Source organism: Capra hircus, chromosome 9, assembly GCF_001704415.2.
Source record: "Capra hircus breed San Clemente chromosome 9, ASM170441v1, whole genome shotgun sequence".
NCBI classification, from domain to species: domain Eukaryota; kingdom Metazoa; phylum Chordata; class Mammalia; order Artiodactyla; family Bovidae; genus Capra; species Capra hircus.
This window is the reverse complement of record NC_030816.1, coordinates 32,334,188-32,346,049: the sequence shown is the minus strand read 5'-3', so window position 1 is coordinate 32,346,049 and position 11,862 is coordinate 32,334,188. Positions and strand designations below refer to the sequence as shown.

The 11,862-nt window shown below is 32.2% G+C and overlaps 1 protein-coding gene across 1 annotated transcript in view; it reads left to right on the top strand.

The window, feature by feature from the left end:
- Positions 767 to 11,862, top strand: part of LIN28B (lin-28 homolog B) — a 115,678-nt gene continuing 104,582 nt past the window's right edge. The window contains exons 1-2 of the mRNA XM_005684616.1: positions 767 to 776; positions 1,579 to 1,766. Coding sequence (XP_005684673.1) covers positions 767 to 776; positions 1,579 to 1,766 — 198 coding nt within the window. The remainder of the gene's footprint in view (positions 777 to 1,578; positions 1,767 to 11,862) is intronic.

Genomic DNA, 11,862 nt, shown 5'->3' with positions numbered 1-11,862 from the left:
TTAAATTTGAGAAATATTTCAGGGCGCAATCAGGTACTTGTGTGCATTTCTCTTACTGTGGGTGTAGATTACCATTATATAAAGTTTCATGGATGTGTAATTAGGTTCAATTAGATCCTTTGTAAATTGCATATTTTCCTCTAAGAATTGAATTAAATGTGAAGTTTGCATCCTAAGCAGGTTTGTTGTTACCGATCAGTTGAATTCTTGGGGAGGGGGGAGCATAACATTGGTTGCTTTATTTAAATGGCTTTTCCCCCCTAAATGAGATTATTTAGACAGGCTTGTGTGTAAGGCACGCGTGTGCACATATATGACTGCCGTTTCTTTAAATCGACGATTCAAGAGGACCCTCCATTGTGTTTAAGTAAAAGCACGAAATCGGTATTCTGATTTATCGTAAAGAAGCGTCCCAAATTGTCTTTAAGATAACATGTTTGAGTTTTTCGAGTTCATTCATAAATTATTTTGATGTCAGCATAGATGAAATGGCGATTGGTTATCTCTTCCTCTTGCCAGCCCCTTAAGGATCCGAGGTGAAATTAGTAGCAAGAAAGCATGTAATTGACAAAGTCACGTGTGCTCAGGGGGCCAGAAACTGGAGAGAGAAGAGAAAAAAAATCAAAAGAGGGAAAGCACATTAGACCATGCGAGCTAAATTTGTGATCGCACAAAATCAAGATGTTAGATTGATGCAGAAGACCACTCCGTTCCAAAGGGAAAGTTTTCATCTCACGAGTTTGGAGCAGAGGGCCCGTGGGGCAACATGGCCGAAGGTTAATTTTCTTTTCTATTGTTTTACTGTGATTTTCTCTCTTCCTTCTCCCCCTCCCCCTCTCCCACCCTTCTTTGCCCGTCCCTCCCTTCCCCTTTTTACCCCAATACTGAGCAATACCCCCACCCCCCGTCGCGCAGTGGGGCTTTCTGCAACCTATTGTTATAGATCTCCAAAAATGTTTTGTACCGCCCACACTGATTCACAACTTGAAAAGCTTTCAGGGGGCTATTGTTTGAATTGTTTGAGTGTGATTAAGCGCAGTTTCAGTTAGTGAGCCCGAGAAAACTTTTATACACCTGCCCCCTCCCCCATTCCACCCCAACTTTAATCGAAAGTTATTGGGGGGGAGGGGAATGCACATTGCAAATAACCCTGGATTCAGTGCTGCCGCATGTGCATTCTAATCATCTTCACGATTTCTTTCCTCCTCGTGCATGCCGGAAAGAATTAGTTTCGCTGAAAAATTCTTTTTGTAAATGAGTGTTAAATCAGCAATATGCAAGTAAAGTATCGCTTGCTGTACTGTAATATGTGGCTGAAAAACGGAGTTAAATGAAAAAGTACATGTATGTACAGAAACGTGGAAGTTGTGATCGATAGAACATTGTGGCTTCCTCCCTCCTCCGCTTCCCTCTTTAACCCTTTATTTTTTGCAGAAAAAAAGGAATCAACGATTTAGTAACTCCCCCCCCCCACCATTTCCGCTCCCCGATCCCCACTCCCAAGCAGTACCCCCCCCTCCCTTCAATGAACTGTTTGGGACTGCTGACTAACTGACTTTTTTGTCCTGTTCTACTCAGGCGGGGCAGGCAAAGGTGGTGGAGAAGAGCCCGGGAAGCTGCCAGAGCAGGCAGAGGACGAATCCCAGGTTTTGCACGGAACTGGCCACTGCAAGTGGTTCAACGTGCGAATGGGATTTGGATTCATCTCCATGATAAGCCGAGAGGGAAGCCCCTTGGATATTCCAGTCGATGTATTTGTACACCAAGTAAGCCAGACTGTGGTTTTTTTGTTTGTGTTTTGCTTCCCGTCTTTACTTGTTTCTATGTGGAGGAACTGACCGGTAGTTTTGTCAACTGACTTACAATAATGTGTCCTTCAAAATCTTTAAAGAGTGATTGTAGTTTTTAAGGTATGTGCATGGGCTCTTTCCTGCGTGTCTTTTCCTAAACAGAAAATGAAATCTTTGAAATTTCAGTTCTGGATGCTTGTTGACTTCAGTAATTTCCCCTCTTCTTTGCACAGCGAAATTGTAATGTAGCTTCCGGTGTTACTGGTTACAATATTATGTGGTTTGTGTGTGGAAAATGAATTAAGAAACGGTGATCATACTAAGTTTAAAAAAAAAACACGCCAATTTTTTACTATAAGAATCTCTAGGTACCCTTATTTTAGACGCCTCTAATAATCACTAGCTTCCCCAATTATTTTATATTTGCCTATAGTCATTTGTAGATTCAAGTTAAAATAATTTGATTTCACAGTAAAATAAAGTCGGACATTGTTGATCTAGTATGGATATGAAGAAATGTAGGAGAGGATTTTTGGTAATCAAACATTTTAGAAACGTGCTCCGTGTAGGGCATAGATCCAAGGATACTGTCTCTTTAAGAGACTGAACTAAAAAAAAACATGTGGCCAGTGGCGGCTCTAGTTTGTGTGTTTAAAATGTACTAGTTGGCTACTTGAGGCAAATTTCCACCGTTGCTTATATTGTGTTGTAATTTTAAAAGATGCTTAAATAACAAATATGATGTCTTTTCTTCTCATTTTCGCAATTTTATCTGGAAACAAGAAAATGAATACATCTTCCCCTTTCACTCTTTTCTTCTTAGTAAAAAAAGGTATCTACAAGTTTGCAAGCTTGATTATTTAATCCAAAGAAGTTGGAGAAATATAAATGATCTGTAAAGAATTATTCGAAGTAAAGGGATTTAAGACTAAAGAGGTTTATTTTAGCTTGACATCTGAGTTAAAAAGAATTGAATGCATGGATATCAGTCTTACAGGTTCACTAACATAGATACATGCAGGAAATACTTAGTGTATTTGCAAAAAAATTATGTTTTGATTGATAGTATGTTGCATGTTCCTGGTAATAATTTACAGCCTCCTTTCCTCCCTAAGGAATATCATCTTCAAATTAAGTATATAAACAATAGAAACATATGAAACCATTTTGTTTTGATCTGTTGTCCTGTGCTTGGTAGCTTCCTGACCTTGCTGTGTGGTGTGTTTTCCTTTCCTAAAGGCCTGGCTATCATTATTGGCTGTTTACATGTGGAAGGATCAGCATAATCTGTGAATTGAAACAGGGTTTAAATACATAAATAGAAGTCCACAGACAGGCTACTGGATTTTATGCCTCCTATTTTATATGGCAGAATGAAGCCCCATTTTCTGCTTTTCTCCTCCCTACACAGAATGACTGAAATCATTGACAAATCCATTTTCTCTCAGGCTCTGGCTTTCCCCTCTTTGAACCTTCTTTAGGTTGTTAAATTGTTCTTTACAATCTCATAAATTTGTTTTATAGATGAATGAAAAAAAAATAGCCCTTTTTTCTTTGTCTTATCACACCTTGTTATAATTTGGTTTTCTATGTTTACCTTTTAATATATTCAAATATTAGACATTTTATTAACTGATATTAATGTTTAGAACAATGAGTCATCCAGTTTTAAGCTATTTCATGGTTATATGTTGATAAGCATTTCTGTATCTACCAAATTAAGAAATGCTGTATTGCTGAAAAAGTTTTTTTATATAAATGGTGAACAGTTTCTAGAGTACAACATTGATTATTCATATTAGATTTACTTTAATCTTTTGTTACACATCATGTATTTACTAAAGAAGAGTATTAAAATGATATATGTGATTTTAAAAATGTGTCAAATATATGTGTATTTTTCATAAGAACAGTCTGGATATATTCTTAGGAAAAAGTATGTAAAAGTCAATAAAACTCAAGTATTAGTATTTTTGTGATGTCAGAAAAATCAGGGCAGTAATAATCTCAAATTTAAAATTAAAAAGTGATATTTAAGGGCCTTTTTTAATGGTTACAGTATTTGTGTTTTAAAATATATTTATTTTTCTACAGGGAAAATTATTTTGAATCCGTTTCTTTGTTATTGTTTCTGCTTTTGTTTCTTCTTGACTTTTATGTCTAGGTGAAGGGGTTTCTGTCTTATATTGATAACATATAAAATTTTGAGGAAGGCAGAATTCCACTGATTTCAGCAGCGCAACTGCAAGTAACAATTTGATGGCCATAATGATGTGTGCAGGTATCATGTGAGCATCACTTTACAAAATCAGGTTGTGTTTCATGACGATTTCATAAAAGTTTTTAAGACGTTTAAAAAATTTCTTAGCTGCCGTTTTTACTGTATGAGCATTTTTGAAAGCATACTAGATTTTGTGTATAATTATAAATTATAATATGTATTATTATACATTATATATGTATTATTTTGTAATGAAAAGGCATCATAGATAATTAGGAATTTTAAATGTTTACAGTGGCATCTAATTATTATTTTAAATATATGAAATAATGGGAGTTTTTTGAACTGTTTAGAAGTACATGTGTTACTGGAGTTTTAAAAACGTATTCTGAAACATGTTTTTAAGAGTATATATTCGGGAAAAATTTAAAAAATGGTTTTAGTTACTTTAAAATAATATTTAAAAATTCATGCTAAAGCACCCAGGATATTTTTTTCTCCTTTAAAAATATTGACTGCAAAGAACTGCACATCAAAAGCATTAAGCTGCTATGAAAATTAAGAGAATATATGAATGTATTCTTAAAATAGAGTTGGACATTTTTGGTTACATAATTCTGTTTAAAATTTATTGGCAACAATACAGTCAAACTTTGATTTAGTTTTTATAATGTCACCAAGTCCTAAAAGATAAACCCAAGGCTTAGGTACTGTCCTTTCTCTGTCTTCAGACTTGTTGATAAATATAATGAGACTGCTATTTGAACATGGTATGTGACAACTGGTTTAAAATGACTGTCTTCGTTGGACTTCCTGATGTTAACTGGTGATTTAAATAATCGTATTTTTATGGATTTGTAATGAATAGATGTATTTTGACACATGCTAATAGTGAAACATTGATAGCATTCAGTATTTTTTAAAACTTCACAAAAAGGTATAAATGTTATATTTGTGAATTTTGTCATAGTTTTAAGGTGTTCCTTAAAATTTTTGATAATGATTTAGTTTGTAAATTGAATAAATTTGTAGAAATTTGTTACGTAAGCAAACAATGCAAAACAGAATCTTGTCTCTTAACTGAAGGAAGAATATAGATGGTTAATACAGATATGTAAGTATAGCTTCCTATTCAGGTTATGTCAAGTTATGTAAGTGCCAATAATTAATACTCTTATCAGTTTATTATTATTAATAAATTTTAAAAAATTTGCACCCACAGATTATATAGTAACATGTTTAAATTACCTGGAAAGGTCTCTTGTCAACTTTCTGAAATATTGTAATCTTTTAATAGGACTTAATATGTGATGATATTTTTAAATGAATCACATGGTAATTAAATACTAGAACCTTTATGAAGGAGGGCAGTATTACTCAATAACTACCTGTTGATGTTATTATGTAACTTTCTCTTTATGTTTTTACGTGTTTTACAGATTTTTACATTTATTTTTAAAGTCATTACCTCAACTAATAAGATAAAATGATCATTTGAACTTTGTTTTGTCCAGAGGAAGTATAGAATCCATTCTCCTTATTATTGTCTCTACAGCTCATTTGCATAATAATATTTTCTTGTTGAATTATATATTTGGGAGTGTTAGCCATCAACTAGGATACAGAGAATTTTTAACATAAATATTTTATTTGCTTCACAATTTATGGAAGAAGTTTTTTCAAAAATGACCATCATTTAGCAATTATCTTAGTTGTCTTCAGTAGTATTTTAATTTGGTTTTGAAGTCTTTATTTACCTTTTAACTATTGATGTTTTCTTCTTATGCTTTCTATTTCTGATTTTTAGTTTGATGTGTATGGAGAATACAAATGCCTGTATTACAAAGATTTTATGTATTTTATGTTCCTTTTATTACTTTGCTCAAAAACATATCAAAGAATAATGGAAATAGAAGAAATAAGTAATTATTACAGTATAGGATGTAAAAATATTTGGAGATGGCTAATATTTAATATATAATAATTGAAGTATTATACACAGTTCAATTGACGTAGGACAAAGTTCATGACTCAGTGTTTTTAACATTAATTAGCTACACAGTTATGAAAGTTAATTTACTACAATGTGCTCATGTTTAAGGGTTTTTCATAATAGTTAATTGTTAATTTATTAGCCATATCACTTTTGTTATAGTTTAGTATGAAAACATTTTCCAAACTCAGAATACATATGATTATTTTTATCCTCGGTGCTGTTGATAAATGTCACTGTAAAAAAATACATATATTTAGATTGAAATCTTAGAAGTTTAAAATGTGATCATGTAACAATTATAGCTAATTTGTTAGTGAGTTATGCATGTTAACATTTTGAAAATGGTTCCTAAAACTACCAACTTTTCCAGATGAATTTCCCAGTTGACCAATTCGAAAGAATCCCAAGTGAAATGCTTTCAAGTTATTTAATCATAAAGTCAGATTTAAAGGTATTTAAATAAAAATTTTATAAGGCTTTAATTATTTTAAAAGATACTGGGTACCTTCCTTCTAGTTTTCAAATGGTGATCCATTTTCAGGACCTTTTATACTTCTAAACTTCTCATTTGGTTTAAACATAAAATGTGAATTGTGTACATAATTAAGACCTTGTCTTTCCTCCTCATTTTAAGCAGTATTGCTTAAATATTTCCCTCTTATTTAGACCATTCACAGCAAATGAAGCTGATAAATTGAAAAATTGTTTTTTTAAACAAATATGTAAGTTGCAAGCCACTTTCAAGTGTAGCGTAACATCTTATAAGCTATCTTTAACTCATCTCAGAGTTCTTGGGTTCCTTAAGAAATTAAAAACTTGTTACCTGCTTTCAACATGCTAGGTCCTTTGTTGTAAATTTTGTTGCTTTAGACACCAAGGAACCCTAATAAGGGTTTGAATTTGAATTATCTTCCTGTTCAGAAATTATATAATTTCTATTACAGATAGTTTCGTGTATCTTAACTGAGCAGTTTTATTGGTACTGGGAATTAAATTTAGTCGTTAAAAATATGATGTACTGTAGTTTTTATTTTTAAACCAAGTATAACCTCAATAAGTAAAGGATATTTCTGACTAATGAAACTGGAAAATTTTTACATTAAATATGATATTTTGTAGACTTGGTTTGAAACTTAATATTGAGAAATTTCTCCCTTGGAAGTTCAACTTGTTCAGTATGTAGTATGGCATTGTAACATACAGTCTATATGAAACAAATTATTTGTATTCTCTAAAATAATTTGATAACATTTTCTAATAATCAGACAAATTGATAGCAGTAATAGGTTAAAAAACAAATTGTAGATCAGTGGGAGTACATTTAGAAATGACTTTTTGAAGAGTATCAATTGAGTAACAAAAGTGTTCATTGTGTTGCATTTTGATACATCAGGATTAATCTTATCTTCTATCTGGCAATAAATTAGAAGATTATCTGATGATTGCCCCCCTTCCTATATCTAAATTTTGACAGTTTAGAAATGCTGTCTCAAGTAACTTTTATAGATAATTGGTAGCTTTAGTCTTATATTTCTTTCTATAATCAACCGTAAATTGGAATGAAAATACCTAACTTTTGGTGGGTTTTGAAGACTAGAGCTCTGTTGTATAAACTGCCTAGCAAATATGTGTTGACTAAATAAACTAAAATGTAAACTAGTCTTTGCCACGATAAAATCTTGAGTAAGTTATATATATGATGTGTAACTCAGTAGTGTGTATTTGTGGTCAAAAATTAAACTAGTATCTTTTATGTGCTCTCTGTCAAATTAGACAAAATGTATTGCATAATATTATAGCTTAATTTTAATGACTGAACTATAAGTCTTATAATTTTATGGTATACAGTATGGTTTAATATTGTTTAACACATCAGTATATAAAGTGAGACTTGGACCTAATTTTGTGATGTTTTTGTTTTACTGCTAATGGTTTGTTGTATCGTGAGGTTTTACCTGTGTATTCAGGTATACATATTCAGTTTGTATATTTTTCAGTGTAAGCTTAGGGGAAGATATGAAATATTGTCTTCAATAGACCTGCTGTGATAATTTAATACCTGTTGCTCTATTAATAATTATTTAATCCTCATGAGATACAATGGGATAGAATTTGGTCAAATAGATCAGTGTTCAAATCCCAGTTTATTATGTTTGTAGGGCAAGTAAGTTACCGTGTCAGTGTTTCAGTATCTTACAAAGGAAGGAACAAGAACATACCTGCTTTGTTTAGGGTTATTATGAGGATTAAATGTTACTACCCATGTAAAGCATTAAACACAGAGCTGGGCAGATCATAAGGACTCAGCAGTGTTTGTACATAGTTACTATTACAAAGGAGATGTCATGTGGTAGAATGAGGCAGAAAATACCAGAAAGGAAGGTTTGAGTTTGGCTGTGCCACTTGGTGGAGTTCTTGCTTTTGACTAGTTGCTTCCAAGGAGCTTCAGTATTCTCATGGGTAAAATGTGGCAATAATAATTTTGGTCTCTATTTTTGAGGGGTGGGGTAGGGGTCAACTGAGGGAGCATACATGAAAATCATTTAACAATTCTAATGATCCAGGTTTAGTTTTAGTCTTTATTTCAAGCACTGTATTTTTAGTAACACTTTCACCAAATAAATCATTGTCGGAATTTTCAAAAGATACTAAGCTCATGTCAATTATTTTTTGCCTTGTCAACTTAATTGAGGTATAATTTATATAGAATACAGTTCATCAAAGTTAAGTATAAAATGAGATGAGTTTTTACACATTGTGTAACTACCACCACCATCATGATACAGAACATTTCATCACCCCAAAAAGATCCCTTGTGCCCATTTGTAGTCATCCTTAAAGAAGAAAGGCTCTGTTGTCCTGTATGATATCGATGTCATATTAACTAGTTAACTGCCCTGTTTTCTTTTAACTTTGTGTATTTAGCTATAAGCAACAATCCAGTATCCTTTATGAAATACATTCCACCCTTATTTTACGTTCTTTGTTTTTGTTTATTTCTGCTTGCCAATGACCTTTTCCCCACCAGTAGTTTTCTGTGCTTGTGAAAGTAAGATTAATTAGTATACATTTCATTAATCTTCAATCTTAATTTCATTTATCCTAACGGTACTTTTTCACACACATAAACTGCTTGCCTAAAGGACATAATTAAGCTTATTGATATTCATATTTCTTGTCAGAAATTTAATGGATTTCTTTCTCAACTGAGTTTTTGTATAGATATTCTTAGAGTTGTAAATCAGCAAGATGGCTGTATCCATGCATTAACTTTTAAGAAAATGGTTACTCTAAGAAAAACTTACGGTTCAGTAATTTTATCTATTCAACTATTTTTTTAACTGATCACATACTAAGTGTAAAGACTTAATAAGAGTTTTGCTCTCCAGATTGCTGTATGTTCTTCCTATTTTCTTCCTTTTAGCAAACTTCTTAATAAGATTTTTCCAATTAATTCACATTCTCTTCATACACGGTATGGAGCAGGGACTCATTTTCCCATGTACTATTCACTTTCTTTTTACAAAGTTTAATTGTGCTCCTCTACCGGTAATTTGGGGATAATTACGATGAAAAAAATGTTTGTTTTTAAACTTCTGAACTAAATGCAATGATTCCTCACAATCATGCTCATAAGTCTTATATAGTTTTCAGATTTCATGTATAGAAACTAAACTATCTTTAGTATTGCTGAGAGTCAGGTTATTTTATTGTGCTATTAATAAAATGCTTAATTTTTACCAACTTTTGTTATAAGACACCTAAAAATCAAACCCCACTGAAATTTGTTACCTTTGTTAATCTTAAAGGTAGCTTCCATTTTAAAATCTTGTATGTTTGCTAATAGCTAAAATATTTGTTTTATTCTTTATTTGTAAATTTCAAATTAATTATACTTTGGCTTTCATCTGTTCATGAACGTTTCTTAAGCTTTGTAAGCAATTCCCTAAGTCATTATTGATAGAAACTAGAATGTTCCTAACTATAATTTCTAGATTTTTTTTATCCTAACATGTTTTCTTTCAAATGAATTATCTTTATCTTTAATTCACTCTGTAACAGAAGTCTGACAACACAGGTTATATGACTTTAAATACTTAATAGATCATTGATGTGTTGTACAGCTTGGAATGAATCCCATCAACTTTTCTCTGAAGCTCAGATTTTTATAACACATCATTTTGCTTACAATATGGCAACATTGGTGCTTGGAAACTAATTCCACTTTTCAGCAACTCCTTTAAATAGATTAAATGATACTAGAGACATGTACCTAACACAGTTAAGTATAAGCCATACATTTAAAAAGATAAATGAATAAATCTTTTTCAATTTTAAAAGAAAAAACAAAAAGCTCTTTTTAAGATCGGGTAAACTATGAGTCAGAAACGTAATCACAGTCTTGACCTCACTTTTTTTTTTTAGCTCTCTAATTAAAATTTTTAGTTGAATACTAAATCTCAGGACAGTTGGATTTGCATGTTTGCCCCTTTCACTGTTTCCTCCCCCATGCCATTGAAGAATTTTGAATGGGGAGGAATTTGCGCCCTTTGGCTCAGGTTGCAGACCCACTTGATCAAGCCAGAGAAGCCAGGGTCAGAACTATTCATTGCTTATCTTTTCCTTGGGCCACTTGTAAATCCTGCCTTTCTGCTCTGCAAAAAAAAAATCTCTTTATATTAGACTTATAATAAAGTCTGGAGAATGAAAATAAGCCTAATAGTTGATGCTTGATTGTGAATCCACATGGGTTAATTTCACTTTTTGAAGTTTTTCATGGCATTACAGCTTATTTGATGTACATAATTTTGTTTAAATGCATGCTATTTCATTAGACATTTGGCATTAGACATTCAAAAGTATCCTCTTGGTAGTGAAAGTATGATATATAATATTATATCTCAGGTTGAGATTTAACACCCTTAAAATATAGTAATTACTGTTAAGTGAATTAAATTAGTTAATTTGAATTAAATCTATAAAAAGCCCCAAAGTATTTTGTTTTGAAGTGCTTAATTTCTAGCATGTATGCTGACACTGAAAATTTGCCTGAATCAATTATAGCACAAGTTTATGAACTGTATCAATAATGGTGTAAAGACTTTAAATATAGACCCAGGTTTAAACAAACACAAAACACTTTGTTCTTATCTCAGCATCCCTTAAAAGTATACAGCTCTGGTTCAAGACCTCAGGACCACCCATCACCCTGGACATTGGATACTCCTATTTATTCAAGAAGCTTGTGAAGTATCTGTGTGTCAGTGGGGGGATGGTGTGTGTATCTGTGTAGGGAATCACAGTTAGGTGATTTTATCCCAACAAAACAGCACCGTTGTTTATAAACTGAATTATGTTTTCAGTATCTGTAGAATTTCCTAGTTGTAAAAACCTAATTTACATTAAATGTGTTATTTTACGCAAGTGCTGGTTGCAGTTTTCACGTTTTTGATGCTTTCAGAAGGTTAGAGTGGGCGTCCATTAAGATTAACCTCAATCCATTACAGCTTTTTGGTTTACAGGCCCCACCCATTGGCCTTGGATAGCTAATACCGAGCTTTTGTTTCTTCCTGTAGAAAGGAAAGGAAAGGAAAGAAAACTGTTCTTTCTTTCTCATTGTGTAAGTCATGTGACTTCCCTATTAGTTAGTTGCAGAGTTGAAATGAATCTCAAAATACATAAGATATCAAAGGTTATGTGAAGTATTTATTGAAATGTGCCCCTTGTTTAATTCCTGTGTTTTATGCATTAAAATATTTGTTTTGAATAATTATAACTTAGTTTACATCCATGCAGTTTTTTTGGAAGCCAAAAAGATAACTAAATAGATTTATAAAAGAATACTGATCTTTTTA